This window comes from Heterocephalus glaber, unplaced genomic scaffold, assembly GCF_053883595.1.
Source record: "Heterocephalus glaber isolate CG9 unplaced genomic scaffold, H.glaber_assembly_v1.0 deba00001745, whole genome shotgun sequence".
Lineage (NCBI taxonomy): Eukaryota > Metazoa > Chordata > Mammalia > Rodentia > Bathyergidae > Heterocephalus > Heterocephalus glaber.
The window spans coordinates 2,273,826-2,301,037 of record NW_028258451.1 but is presented as its reverse complement, the minus strand read 5'-3'; the positions used below and the strand labels follow the sequence as shown (position 1 = coordinate 2,301,037).

Sequence of the window (27,212 nt, the reverse complement as noted above, 5' to 3'; positions counted from 1 at the left end):
CTCTGAGGTGACGCTGTGATGAAGTTAGGTTCTGGGAGGAGTCTTGGAATGGGGAAGTGAATTTGCATGTGGAAGGGACCTGAACCACTTGGGCTGGGCAGAGGCCAGTCACTGGCAGACAGCGTTTATCCCAGTGATTCCTACCTCCTGGTATTCCTCCTGGTGGTCCCTTTCTCTTCAAAGGGGGCGGGACCTAGGAATTTACTTCTGCTTAACCAAACACAAGGATGAAAGAATGTCACTTTTAATATTAGATTGGAAAAATGGCTTCAGCTTCCACCCTGGGCCCCCTCTCCTGCTCTCTCTCAAGGAAGTCACTTGCTCTGTTACAGGTTGCCATACAGAGAGCCCACGTGGAAGGCACTGATGTGCCCAAAGCCAGAGAGGAGCTGAGGCTACCAAGAGCCACGTGGGTTTGCAAGCCGATTCTCTCTAGAATGGCCTTCAGATAACTGCAACACTGGCTGCCACCTTGATCTCAACCTTGTGAGACCCTGAGCCACAGGCACCCAGCCAGGCCATGCTTGGCTTCTTTCCTTAAATTCTGAGAGCACATGAAGCTACTAAAAGGTAATTTGTTACATAACAATAGATAACTAACACACCATCGCAACTCTTAGTCAATGCTCAGTGAGTTAAAAGAGTTTATCAAAGATACCATATGGATTACAACTATAGAAGCTTTTATAATTAGAGCCCAAATATCAAATCTTACTACAGTATACATTTATTTCTCACCACACAGTAACCTGCTGCTGATGTCCCTGGTTGACTGGGGGCTTTCCCCCAGTAGTGGTTTAATGACACAGGTTTTCCATCTTTTAGCTTTGGCATACCATACAGTTAAGATTCTTCTCCCAGCTGAACAACACATCCTTCTGCAAATAACAAAGCCCATAGTGACATATCATTTTTATTTACCCCATGGTGAACAAAAGTAATCAATTAGCCACAAATGGAAACAAGTGTGGCTGGGCAATGTAGGATATACTGGCAGCCACATCACAAAACCAACTCCAGACAGCAGAAAAGGAAGCACGAACTCCCAGTGAGCACCCAGACACACCATTAAAGAAAAGCCTGCAACCTGGGTAAATGCCCACATGGGCTTGTGGTCTCTGGACCTGGATAAGAATTCCCCAATAGGCCCATTCTGCATTAATACAACGCATCAGAAATCCCTATGGAAATGTTCTGTGATTTTAGTTGGAACCACTCGAGTGCCCAGTCTTGCTGCCAGCAATAAGTGTGAGACTTCAGTGCCACGCTGTGAAGTGTGTGTGTGCATGTGTGTGCATGTGCTGGGGACTGAAAGCTCTGCCACTGAGATAACCCCCCTTCCCCTATGGAGTATTTTTAATTAATACAACACCTTAGTGCATTTTCAACTCTGAGGATTATTAGAGGGGAATATCAGAAAACAGAACACTTCTAGAGTTCTGAGCTTACTATGACCATTTCACTTCCTTCTCATAGTTGACTGCTGCTCTGTAATTCAGCCACTACAAATACTATACTTCTACAGATACCAGGTATCCTTCCCAAAAGTGTCCCTTTCACAGGAAGTCTCAGCGCCAAAAAGAGGAAGCCCTGGGACCTTTCTGAAGATGCTGGGGCTTCTTCTGTGTAAAGGACACAGAAGGGCTGCTGAGCCCTCAAGGGATTTGGAAAAGAGTGACAGACATGGACTATAAATGATCTGACCCAACTTTGTGAATCCTTGGTTTCTCCCAATCCTTATACATTATGCAAAATAATTAACTCAAATACATTCCGAAAAATGTTCTCTCGATTTTTGATGGCTTAACTGGTAAAGGGTATTAAATATTTCTGGGTGAAACTAACCTACCTTTCTGTGTTTCACACCACAGGTTTTATTAAACTCTTTGTTCAGTGAGTAAGCAATAATGTTGAGGGACAATTAGGTTTTCAGTCACAAGGGAAGTGTGGAAAGTGTTACGAGTGGGTTTTAAGGGGTGGGGAGGGGGTCACAGATTTCTGAGAAATCATCCGTAACAGCTTTACTCCGCGACTTAACAGAAGTGGCAAATTTGGGGGTGTGGTGAGCATCGCAGCTCAGATTCTACTGATGTATTTGGTTTTTGGCTATTGTAGCCCCACAATTAGAACCAATAAGAGATATTCCCAACAATCATAAAGATCCTTGAAATTTTACTTTCAATTATCCAATTTCATTACAAATGAGTCTCACCTATACATGTGGGGATAGCATTACCCATCACCTATAGTTTTTATAGGTGCCATCAGCCGCTAAGCACAATGGACTTATGATCCTGCCATATCAGGGATATCCTTCCCTTGAAGAAAACGGCATTAGGAGTTTCGCTCTTTTGATCTATCTGGCTCTATAATCAATCCTTACTACTCTGGTTTTCTGTAGCCCAACAATCACCCTCTAGTATCAACTTCTGCATTGTTTGCTTTCTTTGGCTGAGAACAAAAGAACTTGACTGTAATTTTAAATCAGAAATTAAGCACTAGAAGAATACCAGGCACCTTAAACTTCAAGAACTGAACAAACCAGGATGTGGCAAAGCAGGAATCATTTCAACGGATCCCAGTGACAGATGCAGGAATCTTATGTTGCTACCAAAGGATGCCTCAATTCAAACTGTGTGCAGGCCTGGAGTGATATTCCATATACTTAACAGCGACTCCAATAAGGGCTCTAGCCAGTCACAGTGAACACTGACTAAAAATAAACATGTGTCATGGCTGTATTGGTTCATGAATCTGAATATTGGTCCTGCTTCTATCCCTGTATCTCCAATCAAAATACAAAAGACGAAAGATCTGGTTGGCTTAACTAGAGCCATATGTGGCTGACAGCTCACCAGAACGCATAGTGAAGAAAGGAAAAGTCCCCATAACAAGCAAAAAAAAGCATGTGGGGTAAAGACAAAAACATTCCAACGGATACCCTGAATTTGTGCATGTGGGTACACACACACATGTATTCAGATTACATTGTACACATATGGTTCTGCAAATTTCATATTTCATTTAACATATGGACAACTCTCCACAGAAGTGTGCATACTGCTCACCCTGTTTCTGCTAACTGTACAATACAGTACTAAGCAACCATAATTAGGCAATCTGCTTGGCAGGACACAAATCCCTATTTGTCATAATTTTTTAAATTCTTCAGTAAACATTATATACACCTCTTTATTCCAGTGGGATAAAATTCCTAGACCTGGAATTTCTGTCTTAAAGGATCACACAATCGGAATGTTGACAGGTCATGCCAGGTCACCATCTTCAAAGGAAGGAGACAAATTTACACTGCTTATGGCAACAAGGACTTTGTCTCCCCCATGGATACCAGTCCTGGATATTACACAAATTTGACTTTAATCCACATAAAGGCCAAGAAAAATTTTCATTTGTATTTTTCTTTTGTCTTGATACATGAGGCCGAGAAATTCACACAGTTCACACACTTGAATGCTTCAGCTGTGTGTGAGTTCTCCTCCTGTCAGCTTTGTCAATTTTCTAGTAGGTGGAATAGCACTGTTCCTAACTGGCATATTGTTATGGGCTGCATACATTTTCTATCAGTTGACTTTTACGTGTTTTTGGTGACCGTTGGTTTTAAATTGTGTAGGCCAACTGATTTTCTGCCTTCGTGGCTTCTAGGACCATATGTCCTACTTTTAAAGGCATCCTCTTTTCTGTTTGCCTGTACTTCTTACTTTATAATTGGAGATGTTAAATACAACTGTCTTATAGTTATCTGTAAGGCATAAATGTGCTTCTTCCATTTTGGAGATGTGGACAGCCAATTCGTCAAAACATTGTTTCCCCGGTATTGAAATAGCAGCATGGCATTACAAACCTCATATGCAAAAATTTTTTTTCAAATATATTCTTGCCTCATGCTTCCACATGTTGTTTCAGAAAACACCAAAGTAAACGTATCCTACTGGGACTATTTTCCAATCATAATTTTCAAACATTTTAATACTGAGTACCTAGTCTAAAAATCATTTCTCCCTTTACTGACATATTTTCTATTTTCTGATACTGTTTAATAATTTCATTTTTCATAATTACTTTTAGTCTGTTTTCTTGTGTTTGATGTAAGAGTTGTATTACCTCCATAAAATAAGAAACCTTTGGATGTTTCCTCTAGAGTAGTGGCTGGCAAATGTTCTGTAAAAGGGCAGTAACTATCTGAGGCTCTGCAGGCCACAGTCTCTGGCATAGGTGCTCAACTCTGCCACTGTGGTAAAAGGACAACAGCAAACCAACAGGCGTGGCTGTGGTCAATAAAACTGATACAAAACCAGCAGCAGACACAATGTGGCCCAGGAGCTGCGGTTTCTCAGGAAACTGGAGCAGGCTCCGCAGGCATTCTGTGAAGGTACTGGCAGCAGGTATTCTTGGCCATGAGCCATGTGGTCTTTGTGGACTACTCAGTTTTGCCGTTGTGGCCTGAAAGCAGCCACAGACAGTAAGCAAACCAGTCAGTGTGGCTGCCTGTCAATGAAAGTCTATTTACAGACACTGAAATTTGAATTTTACATCACTATTATATTGGAGATATTCATTTTTAACCACTTGACAATATTTTTAAATTTTGAGATAATGGGCCACACAAAAATTCAGTGACACTTTGACCATGAGTTAAGAGTTTGCCAACTGCTCCAGCTCAGTTTACCCCAGTGATTATGGGTCCTTGAAAGTGAAACAGAATTTATTCACAAACCAATGCCTTCAAATGGACTAAATCCTGCTGAGTTTTCTCATTCTTAGGTAATGTCACTAGTTTTAACTTTATGCATATAAAACTTTTTTTCTGGTTGTTTAAGCCCATTTGTTCCAGTTGGCCTACTCATTCACATTCTCTAGAGTTTCTAACAGTGTTGTCGAAGGTCAGAGTTAAGTTGAATCTTTCCACCATACACTCAGGTAGATTGAACGGAAAGCTACAATACAACTTGGCATAAGGGAATCAAGTTTTAAATGAACACAGGCAAAACCTCAAATGCCTCAAGCACTCCACTCCTGATCCAAAATCTGTTTTCCTAGCCTCATCCGACAATATCACTTTTTATTAGAGCAGACTGCTGTAACTTTTCAAAAGAACTAAGATTAGTGGACACTTAGTATGGACGAGGCACTGTCCTAGGCACATGTTATGTATTAACCACAGGAGCAGATCACAATATGAGCTTTATATGAGTGAATTACATTTACGCTTTTTAAAAAATCAGCCTGACTGTAATGTTAAGAGTGAATTTGTCAGGGACCAAAACAGAAGAGCAGAGAGATGAGTGTGTAAACGACTGGACTGTATGTGAACAACAATGTCTTGACACTATGATGAGGGCAGAGAGGATGGATTCCAGAGAAACTCGGGGAACAGATCCACAGGACTTGATGCAGAAGGCAACGAGGGGTGAGTGGATGGCTCTCCAGAGTGAATCCGCTGGTGGTGGGCAAAGTGTGCAGCCTGCCTGAAGACTTTCCTGCTCTTCTTGTAGTTACAGGCTCTCTCTCCAGTATGAACTCTCTTGTGTTGGTTAAGGTGTCCAATCTGGATAAAGGTTTTCCTGCACTCCTTACACTCATACGGCTTCTTCCCGGAATGAATCCTCTGATGCACACTCAGGGACTGGCGATGGCTAAAGGCTTTGCCACATGCACTACACTCGTAAGGTTTTTCTCCAGTGTGGCTTCTGCGGTGACAAATGAGGGATGACTTCGTCTTGAAGGCCTTCCCACATTCAATGCACTCATAAGGCCTCTGGCCAGTGTGCAGTCTCTGGTGCTGAGTGCGCGATGAGTTATCACCGAAGGCCTTCCCGCACTGCGCACACCTGTAGGGCTTCTCTCCAGTGTGGACCCTCTGGTGTTGGATGAGGTGCGTGGTCTGGCTGAAGGCCTTCCCACACTCCTTACACTCGTATGGCTTCTCTCCTGTGTGAGTCTTCTGGTGCTGGGCGAGGTGGGCCTTCTGGGTGAAGGCTTTGCTGCAGACCTTGCACTCATAGGGCTTCTCCCCCGTGTGGATCCTCTGGTGAGTGGCGAGCTGGGAGCTGATGCTGAAGGACTTCCCACACTGCCTGCACTCAAAGGGCTTCTCCCCCGTGTGGATCCTCAGGTGACTCGCAAGGTGTATGTTCTGCCTGAAAGCTTTCCCGCATTCTTTACACTGAAAAGGCTTCTCCCCAGAATGTACTCTTTGATGTTGCGTGAGTGATGCGTGATGGCTAAAGGATTTCCTGCAAACGTTACACTCATACGGTTTTTCTCCGGTATGAATCCTTTGATGTACAGTAAGGGATGAGCCGTACCTAAAGGATTTGTGACACACCTCACATTTGTAAGGTTTCTCTCCAGTGTGAATCCTCCTGTGCTGATTAAGCCCTATATGATCGCTGAAAGCCTTCCCACAATCAATGCAGTCAAAGGGCTTCTCCCCTGTGTGGTAGTATCTCCAGTGACGGATAAGGGATGTGTTCTGGATGAAGGCTTTCCCACATTCCACGCACTCGTAGGGCTTCTTGCCTGTGTGACACCTCTGATGTCGGGCGAAGGAGGAGCCATCACTGAAGGCCTTTCCACATTCATTACATTTGTAGGGTTTCTCTCCAGTGTGAATTCTCTGGTGGACAGTAAGGGATGAGCTCTGGGTAAAGGTTTTCTTACATTCATTACATTTGAAAAGCTTTTTTCCTGCATAGATTCCTGTCTGTTTTATTAACACTGAGGGTTTTTTGAAATTTTTACCCAAAATGCCATTATGAAGTCTTTCTTCTGAATTGTCCAAATGGAACCATCTTCCAGATCTGTTATACATGTGCTCTCTCTCCTTTGGGAGAGCTCTATTATGAGAAGCGGCCTTTTGCCTGAGTTGTATCTCTTGGTCAGCTAGCTTCCTTTCAAACACACAATCAGAACCCCAACTTTCTCGGGAAGTGGAGCACTGAAGGTTAGCAGCTGAAGTTCTCTCTGTGGCCACCTCAGCACATGAGCTCTGCTTCAGAAACAATTCCTGGGTCTCATGTACAGACTGTTGACCTGAAACATACCAAGAAAACAGTTATCTCCTTTATCATTTGCTAAACCAAATGGAATATGGTAAAAGGAAAGTTGGTGAATTAATTCACTAACTGCTAAACAACAGACATTCTGCGACTCTAGGAGCTATTACATTTCAATATTTAGTCTACAATGTATATAAGAAGACTGAATTCATACTGTAAATTGAAAACAAGTATATGTGGAATCAGTTACATATCCGAAAAGGAAGGAGTGACAGGCAGTGGCATTTGCTGCCTTCATCTCCTTCTCAGTCCTACTATGCTGTGGCTCCTCAGGTGACTCGCAAGGTGTATGCTCTGCCTGAAAGCTTGCCCACTCTACACAGAAAAGGCTTCTTCCCGGAACGTACTCTTTATGTTGTGGCAGTGACATCATTAACGCCAGGTTAACACACCACAAAAGTTGCTCAAAAGAGCACAGCAGTGCACACTACACACCTTCTATTCTATGATGTCCATTAGGGTTACTTAAAAGCCCAGATGCTCCTCTACTGCCACAAAATGAGTCTTTATTAACATTTTAATTGTGCATTTGAACAAAGCTAATGGCTAATGAATTGCTCAAGCTCAGTATTCACATAAAATCATTTTTGCATTTTTCTGTTTGCTTCTACAAGCTTGAAAAAATCCCCACTTCTTCTCTTAACATTTCTTAATAAGACCTTGAAATTCTATTATCTTAAAAAAATTTTACCGGTATATGTTAGCAATTCATAATAATGATGTTCATCTTGGGCAACTGGTACATATACATAATACCTCTTCATCATTTTCACTTCCTGCCTGCTCTTTCCCCCTTCCCCAGATCCCCTTCCCATCTCCACAAAGTCTCCCTGTTTTTCAGCTTTACTAAAGCAAAGCTGACAAATTATTGTATATATTCAAGGTATACCATGTGTTTTGATATATACATTATGTAGTAATTACCACAATGTAGCTATTTAATATATCCGTCACCTTACATAGTTAAAAATTTGTGTGTTGTGTGTGCGTGATGACAGTACTTAAGATCTACCTAGCAAATTCCAACTATACATTATTATCAACTGTAGTCACTATGGTACACATTAGGTCTCCAGAACTGGTCCATCTTAGAAGTTAAACTTTGTACCTTTTGACTAACATCTCCTCACTTTTCACCCAGCTCCTGACTCCAGGTAATCACTCTTAACTCTGTTTGAAAGTTTGGCTTTTCTTAGATCCCACATATTTAAGTGCCATCATGCAGTATTTGTCTGCACCTGCAGACTTAGCATAGTATTCTCTAAGTCCATGCATGTTGCATAGGCCCTAAACCTAAGCAGGATTTCATCACAGGATGTTCTTTAAGGCTGAAGAATATTCTCTAATTAATATACACATACACAGAGACCACATTATCTTAATACATTTGCCTTTGACAGGCTCTCGGGTTCTTTCCACATCTTAGCCACTGTGACCAGTGCTGCACTGAACCTGGGAGGACTGACAACTCCTCAAGATGGTCTTTTCCTTTCTCTTGGATATAACCTCGCAGTGGAATGCCTGATCGTTTAGTAGTTCTAATTTTAGTTTTCTGCGGAAACTTCATATTGTTTTCACTAATAGCTATAGTGATTTACCTTCCCACCAACAGTGTACAAAGGTTTCCATTTCTCCATATCTTTACCCACACTTAGGTTTTTGGTTTTTAACAACAGCTATCCCAACAGGTATGAGGTGATATTGCATTGTGAGTTGATTTTTCTCTCTCTCATGACTGGTCATGTTAAGCATCTCTGCATATACTGTTGGCCATTCCATGCATTCTTTGGAAAAATGTCTGCCCTTTACCATTTCTCAGTTGGGTTATTAGGGTTTTGCTGTTGTATGAGTTGCTTACATATTTTGGACAGTGATCCTTTACTGAATATATGGTTTGCAAATATTTCCCTCCCACTTCATAGGCTGCCATTTTGTTTTGTTGATTGTTTGCTGTGCAGACTTTTTTTCCTTTCATGTAATCCTATGTTTATTTTAGCCTTCATTGCCTGTGCTTTTACTATCATATCTAGAAAATCACTGCCAAGAACACTATCACATACCTTTTCTTCTATTTTTTAACTAGTTTTTATGGCTCTGGGACTTAAAGTTAAGTCTTTAATCCATGTTCAGTTGATTTTTATGTATTATACTAAAACTTTCCTTTTTTCTGTATGTAGATATTCACTTTCCCAAGACTAAACACAGAAGACATTATACTTTCCCTACTGGATATTCTTGTTGTCTTTGTCAAAGACTGATTTACTTTCTATGTGTGGGTTTTTTTCTGGGATTTCTATTCTATCTCATTGACCTATATGCTTTATATGTTTTATGCAAGTATCATGCTGTTTTAACTACTATAGCTTTGAAATATAATCTTAAATCAGGAAGTGTGATGTCTCCAGCCTATCTTGGTCAAGACTGCTTTAGTTATTTTGGATTTTTTGGAATTCCATATGGATTTTAGGGCTATTTTTTCTTTTCTATAAACAATGCCATTAGGATTTTGATGAGAAATATACTGAATCCGTAGGGTTAGTTTGGGTAATATTGACATTTTGACAATATTGATTCCATGAACCTGGAACATATTTCAATTTATTTGTGTCCTCTTCTTTATCAATAATTTATAGTTTTCAGTGCACAAATCTTTTACCTCCTTGGTTAAATTTGTTCCTAAGTAAATTATTTTATTTTCACATCCAAGCATTTTAATTTTAAACATTATAAATGGAATTTTTGTAAGTTCTTTTTTAGATAGATTATGCTAGTATAATAGAAATGTACCCTATTTTTGTATGTTGGTTTTGTATTCTACATCTTTGCTGAATTCATTTATTAGTTTTAGCACTGTGTGTATGTGTGTGTACTGTCTTTAAGTTCAATACATATAAGACCATATCACCTGTAAACATAGACAATTTGTCTTTTCTCACTTGGAATCTTTATATTTCTTTTTCTTATTCACTGTTCGAGCTAGTACTTCCAGTAGTATGTGGAATAGGAGTAAATGTGGAAATCCTTGTTTTGTTTCTGATCTTAAAGAAAAAGCTTCCAACTGTTTATCACTCAGTACAATGTTAGCTGTGTGTTTGTCACATGTGACCTTTAGTTTGTTCAGGTACATTACTTCCATACTTAAATTGTTGACAGTTTTATTATAATAAAATGTTGAATTTTGTTAAATGTTTTTCTTTTATCTGAGAAGCTTGAGTTAGTTTCTCTTTTTTGAAGAGATTATTTTTATTATAATACTGGACACTAATATTTAACTTTTTTTTTTTTGGTACCAGGGATCGAACTCGGGACCTTGCGCTTGCGAGGTAGGCGCCAGAACCACTGAGCTAAATCCTAGGCCCTAACCATTTCTCATATACAAATAACAAGTATTTGTTTAATCTCAGATTATATGCTTACAGGGAAGAGTGACTGTGCCTAGCATCTTTTCACAAAGTCACTCAGCAGGTACCAGAATTTTATACATGTAGAGCTATATCTAGTTTTTAGGGAGGTCATACAGTGCATCAAATGTTTACCAAAAAATGTTCTTTTTGTCCTGCTCTTCTTTTTCTAGAAGTTTGAGGTTCAGAATCAGATTAATTGGGCTCGTTCTGTTTTCCTAATATGCATATTCACTGCTATGAATTTCCCTCATAAGATTGCTTTGTGTCCCATAGATTCCAATATGTTGTATTGTCATTGTCATTTAATTGAAGGAACTGTCTGATTTCTTTCATTTCCTCTGTGATCCATTGGTTATTCAGAAGTGTGTTGTTCAGTTTCCATGTGTTTATGAAATTTTTCCAGTTTCTTTTGCTATGGATCTCCAATTTCATTGCACTATGGTCTGATAATATACAGGGGATAACTTCAATTCCTTTGCACTTACTTAAACATGTTCTATGTGCAAGTATGTAGTCTATTTTGGAGAATGACCCATGTGCAGCTGAGAAGAATGTGTATTCTGATTTTGTGGGGTGGAACACTCTGTAAACATCTGTTAAGTTCATTTGCTCAAGAGTTTGATTGAGTTCTAATATTTCATTACTTTTTTTTGTCCAGTTGATCTATCTATTTGTGACAGTGGGGTATTGAGGTCCCCCACTACAATTGTATTAGTGCATATATGACTTTTCATGTCTGCTATTTGTTTTATATAGTTGGGTGCACTAGTGTTTGGTGCACAGATATTTACGATTGTCATCTCTTCCTGTTGGATGTTCCCTTTACAAGGATGTAGTGTCTTCTGTCTCTCTTAATCAGTGTTGGTTTGAAATCTACTTGATCTGCAAAGAGGATAGCTACTCCTGCTTTTCTTTGGTTCCCATCGCATGGAGTATTGTTTTCTACCCTTTAACTTTCAGTCTATGAGTTTCACTTTGAATTAAGTGTGTTTCTTGTAAGCAGCATATTGTTGGATTTTGCTTCTTGACCCATTCTGCCAGTCTATTTCTTTTGATTGGTGAACTGAGACCATTAACATTGATGGTTATAACTGAAACGTACTGACTTGTCATTGTCATGACTTTTTCTTTTTGTTGGGTTCTCCCTCTCTACATTTAATTTCTTGTCACACCAGATGGGTTCATTCTGCTTTCCTTCCTGGGGTTGTGATTCTCATTGTTTGTTCCTAGGATATTGTCTATAATTTTTTGGAGTGCTGGTTTGGTATTCATGAAGTTCCTAAGGTGCTCTTTGTCATGAAAGTATCTTATTTCTCCATCAATTCTGAAAGATAGTTTTGCAGGGTACATCAATCTGGGTTGGAGGCTGTTTTCTTTTAGGGCTTGGAATACGTCACTCCAAGCTCTTCTTGCCTTAATGGTTTGTGTTGAAAATCTGCTGTGATTCTGATGGTCTTTCCTTTGTATGTGATTTGTTTCTTTTCTCTGACTGCTTGTAGAATTTTGTTCTTCTGTTGAGTTTCTGGAATCTTAACAATTATATGCCTATGTGTAGATTTTTTTTGATCAAGGCTATTTGGAGTCCTATATGCCTCACTTATCTGTATGTCAAGTTCTTTTCCCCTGCTTGGGAAGTTTTCTGCCATTCTGTGAAGAGTTATTTTTTAATGTTGTCTGCATTCTCTCCTGTTTCTTCATTGACTCCAATCAGTCTTATGTTATTCTTCTTTGCATCGTCTAGCACCTGCTGGATTGATTTCTTGTGTTCCCTTACAATTTTGAAGCAATTTTTCTTTTCCTGGTCATTAACTGCAATCTTATCTTCTATACCCGAAATTCTGTCCTCACATTGGCTCATTCTGCTGTGTAGATTTTCAATGGAGTTTTTCATCTCCTGGAAATCTATTTGCATCTGTTTTATGGATTCCATTTGTTTCCTATGTTGGGATTCCATTGTGTTCCTCAGCTCCTCTCTAGATTTACTAATCATGTTTTGCAGTATGAGCAATCTCTGCTATTATCTGAGAAATTATTTCTGATTTCATTTTTTCCAAATCCCCTTTTGTTGCCAGTTCAGTGGGTCCAGGTGGTTGAGTATCAGAGTGTTCCATCTCATTTCCCTTTGGGGTTGCTGTTAGTGATCTGGAAGTCTGGTTTTGAGACTTATTTACGTGTCTTCTCATTTCGACTCGGGGCAGGGGGGTGCTGTTGGCACCTGTGTGGCTCACCTTCTCTGAGCTGGGAGAGGTGGGACAGCAGCTCAGAAGCCCCTTCCTCTGGGCCAGAAAAGGTGGGATGGATGGTGGCCCAGAAGCTCCTTCCTCTGGTCCAGAAGCAGCGGGACAGACAGCGGCCTGGAAGCCCCTTCCTCTAGGCCAGAAACAGTGGGACAGCGGCTCAGAAGACCCTTCCTCTAAGCCAGGAGTGGTGGGACAGTGCAAGATGTTCTTTTTTTTGAGACAGGGTCTTGCTATGTAGCCCAGACTGGCCTTGAACTCATGGCAATCCTCCTGCCACAGCCTCCCAAGTGCTGGGATTACAGGTGTGCACTACCACACCCAGCCAAAAAAAAGATGTTCTTTTATCGAGGATTTAGCTCAGTGGCACCACACCTGCCTCACAAGCACAAGGTCTTGAGTTCAATCCCCAGTACAAAAAAAAAAAAAAAAGATGTTCTTTTATGAAAGATTTTTTAAAAATAAAAAATAAGTCTTTTATGACATCTAAAGACTGACAGCTTTCTACCTTAGATCATTAACAAAGGATGCCTACTTTTAGAATTTCCACTCAAAACCACACTGAAGGAGGGCCAGGGATTTAGCCCCGTGGCACCGTGCCTGTCTCACAAGCACAAAGTCCTGAGTTTGATGCCCAGGTACCAAAAACAAAAACAAAAACAAACAAACAAAAACACCATACTGCAGTATGTGGTCAGAACAATCAGGAATAGCAATAAAAGTCATCCAAATTAGAAAAGAAGTAAAACTATCTCTATTTACAGGTAACATGATGCTATACAGAGAAAATCATGAGAAATCTACAAAAAAGTACTAAAGTTGATTAATTCAGAAAAATGAACTCAGGAAAAGATCAATATACAAAAGTCAGTTCTATTTCTGTATTTCTATATACCATACATTAATGACTCAAAAAAGGAAATTATGAAAACAATTTCATGAAAAATAGCATTAAGAAAATTAGAATATGTAGGGATAAATTTAAACCATGGAGGTATAAGATTGTATGTGGCAAACTACAAAACAGGGATGAATGAAACAAGATTTAAATGAGTGGAAGATGCCTCACATTTTTTTTTTTTAGAATGACATGATAATGATAAAATGGTAATAATCCTAAAGTAATCTACAGATTCAATGCAATCTCCACAAATCCTAATAGTCTTTTGTGCAGAAATAGAAAAGCTAATCCTAAAACAATCTTAGAAAAAACAAGTGTAGTTAAGGGACTACACTTCCTCTCTTTAAAACTTACTACCAATTAAGTATTCATAGAAGTGAGGTTTGGGATAAGGGCAGACACAGAGATCAGTGGATCAGAACTGAGAGACCAGACATAAACCCAAACATCTAGGTCAACTGGTGTCTTAAGAAGTAACTATTATTACATTTGTTTTTCTTTTTTACTCCAATAATTTTATCAGGAAAAAAACACTTAACATGAGATTGTCTCTCTCAGCCAATTTTTCTGTTTTTGTTTTTCGGTACCAGGGATTGAACTTGGGACCTTGCACTTGCGCAGCAGGCACTAGAACCACTGAGCTAAATCCCTGGCCCCTCTCAGCCAATTTTTAAGCATACACAACACAGATATTGACTAGCAGAACAATGTGGTGTATAGCAGACTTCTAGAACTTTATTCATCTTGCTCATCTGAATCTCTAGGCCCATACATTAGCAACTCCCCATTTCCCCTCCCCCGCCACTGCCAATCACCTTTCCACTTTGATTCTAGGAATCTATCTGAGATACCACACACAAATGAATCATGTAACATTTACCTTGCATCTGGACTTAGCACTGTGTCCTCCAGCTTCACCCAGATTGTCACATATTGCATAATTTCCTTTCTATTTCCAGCTGAGTAATGCTGCACTGCATGTATATACTGAATTTCCTTTAACTATTCACCTGTTGGTGGACATTTAGATTGCTTCCACATCTTTGCCATTATCAGTGTTGCTGCTATCAACATAAAGAGAGCAACAGTTCTTCAAAATCCTGATTTCAGCTCTTTTGGACAATACCTAGCAGCAAGACTTGAACCACCAGTGGTACATGCCTGACTCCCATTGGACGGCATGGCACACTAGTCATGCATGTACCACCTGATAGGACAGTCATGCATGTATCACCAGTGCTTCAAGACACCCAGCAGCAAGACATGAATTATGGCCCCTTCATGAACATGTTAAATAAAGTACAGTATAGCCATATATTGAAGTACTACACAGCAATTTAAAAAATGAAACAGAACAACATGAAGGAAATTTCTAAGGACACAGAGAGGAACTATCATAAAAAATATACCAAAATTTAAAAATTATATTTATCATAATTTAAAAAGACCTAATTAAAATATAAATTATTACCATATATGAAAAACAGTTTGAGACAACTCATCATATAATTAGTATGTTTATATATAAAAATCACTGGGACTGTTAACAAAACATTTAATACACAAATAGTGGAATGGGTGCAAATGAGGGACATTTTACAAAAAGGAGTGAGAAAAACCAAATTCAACCTCTTCCATAATAAAATAATTATTTTTGGCTACATATCCTTCATTAAATAATGAGCAAAAGTTGGCATATAAATAAGAATGCTTGGAGGATACAATGAAACCTGAACTCCTAGTCCTTGCTAACTCACTAAGAACAGAACTTGAGAGCAGAGCCAATGCTCAAAAACGGAGACACAGCAACCCCTACAATGAGCTGCTTTCATTGCCATGAAGAACCCCGCAGAAGTACGTGTTTAATATCAAAGAGGAAGTCACCGGAGCAATGGGATACTGGCATGGAAGGCACATGAAAAACATCTACATGGATGACTGAAAACACATTATAGTTTCTACTGTGTGGAATGTGTGTATTTACCACACTTGACAAAGTCTCAAGTAGTCACATGTTACCAGGTTGTGATGAGTTAGTTTTCTATTCTTTTCTAATAAGTGATAGAATCACATTTCTATAAACCACTTTTCTCAAAGGAAATTTCTTTGAAAGAAGTAGAGACCTTCTACTTCCATCTTCTCTCAATGACTTCTGCCCTCCCGTGCCACTGAAACAAGGGAGCCACTGGGAGTCACACTGCCTTTGCCTCTGTGAAGCCCTAGTCAAAAACCTGCAAACTCCACCTCATACAAGTTATCCATGCACATCTCATACCCTCCACCAGAACAGTTCTTCAGTGGTTTGCATGTATGTGTCCATTTTCTCTTTCTCCAGCTGCCTGCAACACCAAGCCAGTGGCCCACCGCCTAACCTTCAGTCTGTGCTTCTCACAGGACCAGCTGCAGGATGAAGGGAGTGGCCATTTAACCACCGAAGAGCAAACCTTTGCAAGATGCTCAGAAATGCATCAGGATCAGGAAAAGTCACTTGAACTGAGTGGTGACCTACATCCTAGTGGTCAAGAAAAAAGCAACACTATGCTGGCGGGGGTGTGGGGAGAAAGGAACCCTGCTCCACTGTTGGTGGGAGTGCGGACTGGTGCAACCACTGTGGAAATCAGTATGGAGATACCTCAAAGAACTAGGGTTAGAGGTCCCATTTGACCCAGCTATTCCCCTGCTGGGGATCTTCCCCAAAGAATTAAAAGAATCATACCACAGAGATACATGTGCACCCATGTTTATAGTGGCACAGTTTGCAATAGCTAAAGCTTGGAAACAGCACAAGTGCCCATCAACTGGAAACTGGATAAAGAAGATGTGTATTTTTTATAAAATGGAGTAGTACTCAGCCATAAAGAATGAGAAACTAGAGACATTTATAGCTAAATGGATGCATATTGAGGCCATACTCTCAAGTGAAATAAATAGGACACACATGTGTAAATACCGAATAGTTTCTCTAGTGTGAGAAACTGAAAGTGCAAATAAGGATTAAAATGATTAAAATGAATAATCGATAATGCAAAATAGGAAAAAAAGGTCCAAAGGGGTAGGGGCAGTGGGAGGGGCAGGGGAAAGGAAAGAAGGGAAAGGAAAAATTATGAGAAAAGGAAAAAATGGAAACAAAGTCTTTGTAAATAGGGAGGGGTAGAGGGGTGAAGGGCGCACAGGTAATGGGGAAAAAATAAGAACTTAGATGCATCATGTACAGGTACAAGCACCCAATGATAAATGTAAGCGTACTGTATACCTAAAATGTACCAATAAAGAATTTAAGGAGAAAAAAAAAAGAAAAAGAAAAAAGCAACACTACATGGAAATGTGGTGTTAGAGAGAAGGGGCAGAGGAGGAAAGAGTAACTATGAAATCCCAGAGTCTGGTTTTCTCTCCAGACCTGGAGGACTTGGCCCAGATGCCGTGACCATTTGTGGACCAGTTTGGTGGACAATAGCTAAGCTCTCCCCTGCAGTGACTTCACCACATGACTCTCCACACTCACCTGGGAACAGCCCTGCCACCAGCTCTCTCTGCACCACCCAGTGCTCCTTCCCCGACTCCAGGAAAGCCACTAAATCTGGCTTTGAAACACAGTGGCCTGCATGGTGAAAGATAGAGGATCTGGTTCACTCTTGGTGTTCTAAAATCAAGGAGCTGCTCCCTAGTTTTGATAGAAAAGTGTTCATGCAGGGAGAATCAGGAGAACAGGTGAGGAGGAGCTCTCAAAGATGCTTTGTGCACAATGAAGACACCAACTTTCAATGCCACCGACTCCAAGGTCTTGTCTTAGGAATCAGGAGCAAAACTTCAAGAAACCCTTCTCCCTTCTCCACACTCAAACCTGAGGTATGGAAACAGAAGTCCGGAAGACAGACTCGAATCTGGGAGAGGGGCATCCTTACCTAGGGCCCCCAGGGCACCATGGTTCTCCCATAGCACAGTCTTACAGAAACTCTTCTGCGCTGGCTCCAGCTGCGGGGCAAAGCCTACAGCCACATTCGCGCTGGTCACCATGTTCTGAAAGGAGCAAACATGTTCTCCATCATCTCTCACTCGTGAACCTGTGTAGTCTGAAGCAGGTCACAGTGACTGCACTAGTTGTATCTTATATGCCTGAGAAACAGGGGAGAAACTTGAGATCCTGCTCCAAATTTTCTCACATTCACTCGTCTAGTATTTCTTAAACCAGCCTGTGATTCATTCCAACTCCCCGCCCGCCCCCTACATGTATCAGGACTGTGTAAATCTGTCTTCTAGTGCGGTATCTGTCCACAGAACATACTGTATCTAGATGGAATTTCTCCATTGCACGGTAGTCACACAGGGCTACTGTATTCCTCTGGACTGAGGCTACTGCCTGACTCACCGGCTGTGTCTTGAACAGAGTATCATAATTCCAGCTCTCCCCCATCAAAGAGTACTCCAGGCTGTAGTTTGTGGGCCTCTGTGTTCCAGCTGCCTGGCACAGCTTTTCCTCAGCTGAGTTCTTTGGAGGAAATTCCTTGGTCTCACACACAGCCTTCCAATCTGGAGGACAACAGGAAAGCAAAAGTCTCACTTATTATGTGTTACTATGATGAAAACCTGTAAAATGCAACCAGGTGAGTGAAAACCTTCAAAAGAGACATGTCATCTTGGAAACTTTTGACCTGACTGGCAATGTTCCTGAATTTATATGGCTACAGTCCTAAAGGTACAGCACGTGTTTGCTCAACTGAACGCTGAACAAGTAGCACACACTGTTTTTCACAAAAGACTGGAAAAAGAAATTAAGAGATAAAAGAGCTCAGCAGTTATAAAGAAAGAACTGGCTGGGTGTACTCCGGAAGGCTGAGGCAGGAGGACTGCTGGTTCAAGCCCAGCCTACGCAACTTAGTGAGACCAGCTCAAAATTAAAAAAAAAAAAAAGAACTGGGTATGCAGCTCAGTGTGAAGGCACAGAGCTAAATCACGAGTACCTCCAAAAGGGCCAGGGATGTAGCTCAGTGGCACCACACCTGCCTTGCAGGCGCAAGGTCCTGAGTTTGATCCCCAGGACCAAAAGGCAAGGCAAGCGCTACATGAGGCTTACTTCAGCTTTATTAGGGAGGGCTCCTTTTGAGCCTGTCTGTTTATTTGGCCTCCTTTTTATGACAATGCTAACTCATAAAAGAGCACAGCATGGCCTTAAAAGAGCAAGTCTTCACAAAAATATCATTCTTGTCCCCTGTGCACAATGCCCCACGTGGGCTGTCATATCTGCAGCAGAGCAACCTGTCCGGTTCTGTATGACTCCTGTCAAGCATGACTTGAACCAAGAGGTCCGAGGAGACCCTGAGCTCTTCTGAAGTGGTTACCATTTCCTGTCACAATAAAGCCTCCACAGGACACTGGAAATTCTGAGTCCTTGCCTCACTCAGTTGTGGTTCCAGAAATAATGCTGTGTGTGGGCTCTTGGACTGTGTTCCTACTCAGCATAAATGTCACGGCAACATCTGTAAGCATGTTCCACTGAGTCAGGACTGCTGCTCTTCTCTTGTGAGTGCCAGTTACCCCACTGCACGCTGCCTATTGCAGTAAGAAGTCCACCTGCACCCAAATCTGTCGCAGCCCAACCTAAATGCATCTCCTAACTTTCCTCTTTCTTCTAATTCTAATGCTTTTGCTCAAGGCTCTGGCCTTGTTTCACTGGCTTAAGACTGTGAGTGACTTTTCTTCTTCCTCCTAGGTCCCTATCTTCTCTTTCCTCCACAGAACAGCAGTTTCCAATGTACTTCAGTGATGTATAGATCTGTTTCATCTCCCCTGGGAGATGGCTAGGTCTTTAATGCATATGCTCATCTGGCCACTAGCACCTGATAGCCTTACTCAAAGTCACGACTCAGTAAAGACAGTAAAGACTACATCATACACACTTGTGTTTATAGCAGCACAACTCATAATAGCTAAATCTTGGAAGTGGCCTGTATGTCCACCAACAGATGAATAGGTAAAGTACACAATGGAGTACTGCTCAGCCATAAAGAAAGATACATTTGAGTCATTTATAGGAAAATGGATGCACATTGAGATTTTAATGTTAAGGGACACACAAGCTTAAATATCACATGATTTCTCTTATATAAGAAACACAAAATATAAATAAAGAACAAAATAAAGGACAGTGGGAAATAGGGAGACAGAGATCTTTTGCAAATGGGAAGGACCAAGAGGTGGGGAGAGAGAGGAAAGGAGGGGTTGACAAAAGGGTTAGGGTGCTACGTGCATGAGGCGACCCCCACAGTGGCAGCAATCAGCATGCACTGCAAACGTGTACTGGAAAACTACATCAGAATAAGCAAAGGAGGTGCTGGAGCAGAGGAAAGCAAGGGCCCTTCAGAGGGAAGGGAGCCATGTTAGAAAGCTCGGGGAGACACGCAGGGCCCACTCCAGACAGGCCTTGGCTTCCCTGGCCAGGCCAGGCTCAGGAGCTGTCTGTGGACATCGCCCATCTGAGCCAGGCGGGCTGGCACCAGCTCCACCCTCTCTGTGCCCCACACTCACCAGGGTGCTGGCCTCCTGTTCGCTTTCTCCTCGCCATCCAAGGATCTGGTCCTTGCTCCAGTGAGGAGATCATATCAGGCTTAGAAGCACAGAGGCCTAGACACATAAGAAGGCCAGATTGGTCATGCTGTGGGTCTGTCCAGACCTGGGCTCCAGTCCCCTTGGCTTGCTGGAAGCAGAGGGGCGGGACACCCTTACCGAGCGATGCCAGGTTCCAGTAGTTCTCCAACATCACCTTCCTATACAGACTCCTCTGGGTGGCGTTCAGCCATTCCCACTCCTCTTGGGAGAAATCTACAGCCACATCCCCAAATGTCACCAAGCCCTGAAATGACATAACCATATTCCTGCACAATCAGTGCTCATGGCCCAAGAGCTGCTACTGAAAGAATCGTGCCCCACCCTCCATTTCTATGTTGAAGTCCTTGTCCCTAGGACCTTGGAGTGTGGCGGCATTTGGAGACAGGGCCTTTAAAGAGGTAAAGTTACACGAGCTTATATGGGTGGAACCCTCATCCAGACAGGACTGAGAACTTACAAGAAGTGAGACAGCAGGGATGTGTGCACATGCAGTGTGAGGTCACAAGGAGAAGAGGACAATCAGCAAGCCAAGGAGGGACCTCAAGAGAAGCCAAACCCACTGACATCTTGGTCTTGACTTCTAGCTTCCAGGACTGTGAGAAAAGAGGTTTCTGTGTTTTGACACCTAGTTGGTAGTCTATCGTGGCATCTCTAGCCAACTACAGTGGGGTCTAAAGGTCACTTTGTCTTCATTTAAATAAGAGATGCATATTTAGTTATTTGGAGATAACTAGATAGTCATTGGACAGCTTGCTTGCTTGCTTTCCGTCTTGTGCCGTGGACTGGATCAAGGACCTAGCACATATTAAGCACACACTCTATCTGTGTCCTCCAAAAGCTGGTCTTAGGGCACAACCTCAGAGTAAAGAGAATGATATGGAGACCACCCAATCCTTGGGGGAGTGGCAGTCGGGGGAGACGAAAGGAGAAAACACACCCACAAAATACTCACTATCAATTCCAGACAGTCAACCAGACTAACTTGCTCCACGCTCAGCAGGTACACTAGAGCACTTTCCAGCCTGATGTGTGCAAGTGACCTGTAGCAGACCGAGCAGAAAATGAGCCTGGGGATGAACCTCCAAGGATCAACATGGCCAATCTCCAGGCTGGGGTCCAGGGTTTGTATTTCACTTTTAGTGTTGACTAAATGTTCATTAAAACAAAACATAATCATATTCCTTTTTCTAAAGTAAAAAGGAGTGTGCAGGATATTAAATCAACATTAAAAAATCAATAGTTTTTCTATATACCAATAATAAACAATCTGAGAAAGAAATCAGAAAAAATTCCATTTACAAGCATCAAAAAAATCACCAGGAGGGGACCGGGGATTTAGCTCAATGGCGCCAGTCTGCCTTGCAAGCACAAGGTCATGACTTTGATCCCCGGTACCAAAAACAAAACAAAACAAAAAATTACCCAGGAATAAACCTAATTAAGGAGGGAAAAGAATGCTACAATAAAAACTACAGATGAAGAAAGAAATTAAAGAAGACACTAGAAGATAGAGACCTACCATGTTCATGGACCAGCATGGCCATATTACTGAAAGTGACCTGCAGATTCAATGCAAACCCATCAAAATACCAATGGCATTCTTCACAGCACTAGAAAAAAACAGTCCTAAAATTCATATAGAAACATAAAAGACCAAGAACAGCCAAGGGAATCCTAAGCAAAGAGAGCAATGAAGGCAGCATCACAATACCCAGTTTCAAGTTATATTACAAAGCCATACTAACAAAAACAGCATGGTACTAACACAAAAATAGACATAGACCAATGGTATAGAGGACACAGAAACAAACCTGTACAACTACAGTCATCTGATTCTTGACAAAGGAGTCAAAAATACACATTGGAGGAAAGGCAGCCTCTTTAACAAATGGTACAGGGAAAATTGGATATCCATATGTAGATTAAAACTAGATCTCACCCTGTAGACAAATCAATTCAAAATGATCAAAGACCTATGTATAGACCATGTATAAGACCCCCAAACTGTTAAGCTGCTGGGAGAAAACTTGGGGGAAGGACCTGAAGCCATAGGCACAGGCAAAGACTTCCTGAATAGGACTCTATGAGCACCCCATGCAATCCCAGCAAGAATCAACAAATGGGGCTACACCAAACTAAAAGATTTCTGTACATCAAGGGAAACAACCAATAGAGTAAAGAGACAGCCTGCAGAATAGGAGGAAATCTTTGTCAGCTACTCTCCTGATAGAGGATTAATATCTAGATTATATAAAGAATTCAAAAAACTTAGCAGAAAAAACTCAAATAACCCAACCAATCAAAGGGCAAATGACCTGAACAGACGCTTCTCAAAAGTACAAATGGCCAATAACTACATGAAAACATGTTCAAAATCTTCAGCCTTCAGGCAAATGCAAATTAAAACTACACTGAGATTTCATCTTCCCCTAGTGACAGTGGTTATCGCCAAGAATACAAACTACAATAAATCCTGGAGAGGATGTGGGGAAAAGGAACCAGCTACACTGCTCATGGGAATGTAAATTAATACAACAACTATGGCAATCAGTATGGTGGCTCCACAAAAAACTAAAAATAGAAATTCCATATGATCCAGCTATACCACTTCTTGGTATATTCTGGAAGAAATTAAAGTCAGGGTACCATAAATATGCCTGCATACTTATGTTTATTAGAGGATAATTCACAATTGCCAAGATATAGAAACAGCCTAATGCTTATCAGCCAATGAATGGATAAATTGTGGTCCATATACACAATGAAGTATTAATCAGCTGTACAGAAGAAGGGAAATATGTCATTTGCAGGAAAATAGATAGAAATGGTGATCATGAAGCAAAATAAGCAGACTTAGAAAGACAAGTATCCCATGCTTTCCCTAATATGTGGAAACTAAAAAAGATAACATGAAAGTAGAATGGTGACTATTACTAGACAAGAGGAAGGGAACAAAGGGGAGGGAGCAGAGTGTAGAAAGGAGGGTAATGGGGATATAAAAAAGTTATGCATTATATCATTAAGCATCATGATGTTTATGTGGACTTTGTGAGGTGAAAGGTGCCCACTGCACTCTGTTAGGTTAAACGGCATTTACAAAACAATTTATATGACATTGCCAATTTTTTAATTTTCAAAAATGTATTCATGTATGCAAATGTCAGGAAATTAATTTTTAATCTCTCTAGGACTGAGATGTTGAGCACATTTTTCTTTTTGTATGAGTAGTTTTTGATGTGCTATCTTAAAATATTTCTGTCATGTATTAACTCAATCTTTACTGGAAGCATTTGAGGTAGATCCTATTGTGTTCCTCATTCTCAGACGAGAAGAAAGTTACATGGTGGTTAAATGCCAGAGCAGCATTTGAGCCCAGAAAGCCTGGCTCCCTACTCCATGCTTGTAACCACTATGCTGCTCTGCTACTATTCAAATGCGTGACTCTGACTGCAGCAGTAACATTTGATACCCATCCATGCTGACTGAGAACCAAAACCCACTAGAAAACAACATGATTTTCCAATACAGTTAACTGCTTCTGATGTCTAGATCAACCTGCTTAATCAAGGCCACAAAACACTGAAATGTGCAGGACCTGTTCTTATTTCTTCGCTGTGATCCAAACGTGGTTTTTCACATGGGTTCACATTTACACACTACCTCATCAGGAAAATACCACGCAGGCACACAATCTGCATCTGATACAAGCATTTGATTCAGTGCCTTAACTTGGTTTCTTAACATACATAAGGAAGAGGGACATTAAAACCATACAAACCAATAAAAAACCACCAAATCTGTACTTATAGAAAAATGCTTTCTATTAAAAAATTTTAGGAAAAAATGAGTAAAAAGTATATTATAGGAGAAACTGTATTAGAAAATTTTTGGTCAATCCAATTCTGTTAATGTAAAAACACATTAGAAAATTATTTGGTAATAATCATTTTTTTTGGTGGCCTATTTTAGGGGGAGGATCAATTCTAGCACTATTGCTGTTCCACCCATATATGATTTTGGAAGTACTTTCATCTCACCTAAGTTTAGGAAACCTTAATCCACCAGGAAAGAAAAATGTCTGGGAATGAATTCACATGAAATAATCAGCAAAGAAGCACACTTTCAGGTTTAAGAATGATTATTCTAACACTAACACCACAATCGAACACTGACCACAAGAGAACTTTGTACAGTATTCAAACATTCACCCAACAAGTATTTTCTGGATCAGGCACTGGGGCAAAGCTGCCCCAAGTCTCTGCATTTAGAAATGTGAGAATGAGATAAGAGAAAATAAGATAAATTAAGTAAAGCAGCATGATTTAAAGTGCTAAAGGGAAAAATAAGAGGGAATTGAAGAGGCGCAAGAGGCTGAGACTTTAATGCTGTGACCAGGGAAATGGGAAGGCAATTTTTCAGCAAAAAGAGAGCAGTGGGGGAGTGAAGCAGCAGGTGTGGAAGGTTACAAGGAGCTAGGCCACAGAGGGCTTGTCAGTCACGTTGAGGGTTCTGGCCTTTCTTCAGGAAGCCACTGGAGGGTTTGGGGCAGCAAGTGCCAAGACCTGGTGTTTGAACAGACCCCTGTGGCTGCTGCACTGAGAGGACAACATGGGCAGAAGCAGGTGGCTACAGAAGCACAGAGCCCAGAGGTCAATGTCAGAAATTATGAGGATCCCAACTGAGGTGGGGCTCCTACAGTCCCGCTCACTCCCTTAACTTTCCATCCACAGCCTGGGAGCTCCTATGAAGTGGGCTCTGAACCAACAGCTGAGGGACCCGGTGTGGTGCTTCCCCTAGGAGCAGGCTCCACTCCAGGACTCCCTCCGAGAAAGTGGACTGGGGAGGATGGGGTCGCTGCATTGGGAGTGAACACTGACTGGGCTGGAGAGGAAGCGGAGAAGAAGCCTGGGCAGCTGAAACCTATCTGTTGTGGTTTACATCTAGATGACTTCCCTCAAACCTCATGTGCTCACGGGTGAGACTTGGAGAGGTGGTCGGATCACGAGTGCGGGATACGCCCCAATGGATCATTCGGTCTACTCTGGAGTTTAGAGCTAACTACGACGTTGGAAGGTGGAGCCTGGTTGGAGGAGGTGGGTCACGGGGGCGTGGCCTGGAGGTGCGCGCGTCTCCCTCCCTCTTCCCTGGAACTCTTTCTCTGCTTCAGGCCTGCCATGCTAATAGCAATTCTCCACCATGCTACCCTGCCTTGGGGCTAGCCAACAGTGTACTGAAACCTCTACAAACCGTGAGCCAAAATAAACCTGTCCTCCTTGAAACTGTAGGTGTGTTTTGTCTCATCAACCAGAAAGTAACTAAGACACTATGCCTGAAGCCCATCATCCACCACAATTTGAGGAGATGGGAACCAGCACACAGGACAGGGCCCTTAAGATGAAAACTGTTCAGAGAAAATTCCCATCGTTTAGTACTGACAAGCCAGAGTATTTCAGAAAGGAGAGAGGAAATGCCAACTCACCTGGGACATGACTTTAAGTTTAGCTCCTGTCCCTGCGGCCTCCAGCCTGGGGTTCCTCTCCTGGAGGGCAGTGTCCCAGGAAAGCAGCGCTGGGGGAAAAGAGACAAAGTCTAGACAAGATTCCCAAAGCACCAGCCCAGAGACGTCCCTTTCTGCATGAACAGGGTAGGGCCATTTTAAAGGGACAAGTGGAACCCTTTATTAGCCCACCGAGGGGCTGCCACGGAGTCGGGCAAGGACTGCTTCTCTTTGGGGTCATGGAAGTGAGGACATGCAGATAGGCTGACCCCAGAGAAGTCTGAAGACCTTCCAGACTGCTGCTGATCTCTGACTCTTCCCAATCTTTGGATTCCCCTGACCCACCAGCCTGGAGGACCAGGGGCCCCGCAAGTCCTGGGCCTTGGCCCCTGGCCCCGTGAAGACGAGGTCGTCGCCTTCTGCCCAGCGCGAGACCTGCCAGCCTCACCTCTGCGCACGGGACCCGAGGCCACCGCTCCTCGCCGGCCTCTGGGGACGGAGCCACCGCTGGAGCGCGGCCTTCCGCGGGCAGGGTGGGCAGCGGCGGCCGGAGCTCTGGGCTTGGGGCGGCGGTCACCTCGCCCCAGGAAGGCCCCACGGACGCCCGCCCCGGCTCCCCTCATGTCGCGGAGAGGACCCGCTCTGGGCGCTGGGGGCCTTGCAGACACACCCCCGGCCACACCCGCGGCCGCGCCCGCCCCGCCTCCTCCCTGCCCGCTCGGACCTGCGGCCCCGAAGCTCGCCCAGCGAAGAGCGCCGCCACCGGAAGTGGGCGTGGTCCTGCGCAGTGGCCGCTGGGAAACGTAGTTCCGAGCAGGCAGTGGCGGAGCTCTGGCTGCAAAGCGCAGGTTTGCCCCGGGCCCAGGCTATGCCCGTGGGCTATGCTTCAGACCACTCGCTCCAGGATCGCGCCTTCTCGGTAGACGCCGGGCCTGACTTTGGGCGGAAGCACAAGCCAAGCCCCAAAGCATTCTGGGAGTCAGCGCTGATTCGCAGCGGGCAGGCGCGGAGGCAGGGCGGACGAGGGCGAGGCCTTCCATAGGGCGGGGTCTGCTGTGGGGCAGGGTCTTCCCGGGGCGAGGCCTGTTGGGAAGGCGGGACCTTCAGACCGTGGGGCACCGGTGGTGATTCTGGTCCTTGGTGATGGTGTACAGCTGGGCCCCAGTGAGATCCAGCCAACTCCTTGCCTCCTGAGACTCCTCCCCGCACACCGCTGGGCTGGGTCCTCTTTCCCACCTAGTCCCCTAGTCCCACCCAGCTTCTTTGGTCATTCGCCTGTACTGCTTCCGGGTCCCAGCTACAACAACCAGCCGTTGCGGCTTCTGAGAGCCCTTCCTAACGCAGGAGTTTACGGGTGTCTGTTGCGTGCACGTGCAGTGCCAGGTCCAGGTGCTGACCTGGGCGGGGCATCAGCCTGGGAGCCAAGGGCTGTCAGGTGAATCCTCCGTCACAGTTGAGTCTACCACAACAGGTGTGCACTCACAGGTGCCC

The 27,212-nt window shown here is 42.7% G+C and overlaps 1 protein-coding gene across 6 annotated transcripts; it reads right to left on the bottom strand.

Annotated features, from left to right (window-relative positions):
• Nucleotides 1-4,705: 4,705 nt before the first annotated feature.
• Zfp28 (ZFP28 zinc finger protein) lies at nucleotides 4,706-26,675 on the bottom strand. Of its 6 annotated transcripts, none has more exons than XM_021246209.2 (8): nucleotides 26,446-26,675; nucleotides 25,704-25,792; nucleotides 20,342-20,468; nucleotides 20,144-20,239; nucleotides 17,988-18,148; nucleotides 17,524-17,638; nucleotides 17,124-17,219; nucleotides 4,706-7,053 (listed from the first exon to the last, which is right to left on the bottom strand). In XM_021246209.2, the coding sequence occupies exons 2-8, from the start codon at nucleotides 25,710-25,712 to the stop codon at nucleotides 5,348-5,350; spliced, it is 2,310 nt and encodes a 769-aa protein (XP_021101868.1). In that variant the 5' UTR covers nucleotides 25,713-25,792; nucleotides 26,446-26,675; the 3' UTR covers nucleotides 4,706-5,347. The 6 variants fall into 6 exon arrangements, with proteins under 6 accessions (XP_021101868.1, XP_004866651.2, XP_012921718.1 ...); XM_004866594.4 differs by lacking the exon at nucleotides 26,446-26,675 and adding an exon at nucleotides 26,170-26,430; XM_087201066.1 differs by lacking the exon at nucleotides 4,706-7,053 and adding an exon at nucleotides 7,060-16,021 and having other exon boundaries at nucleotides 26,170-26,461.
• Nucleotides 26,676-27,212: the final 537 nt, after the last annotated feature.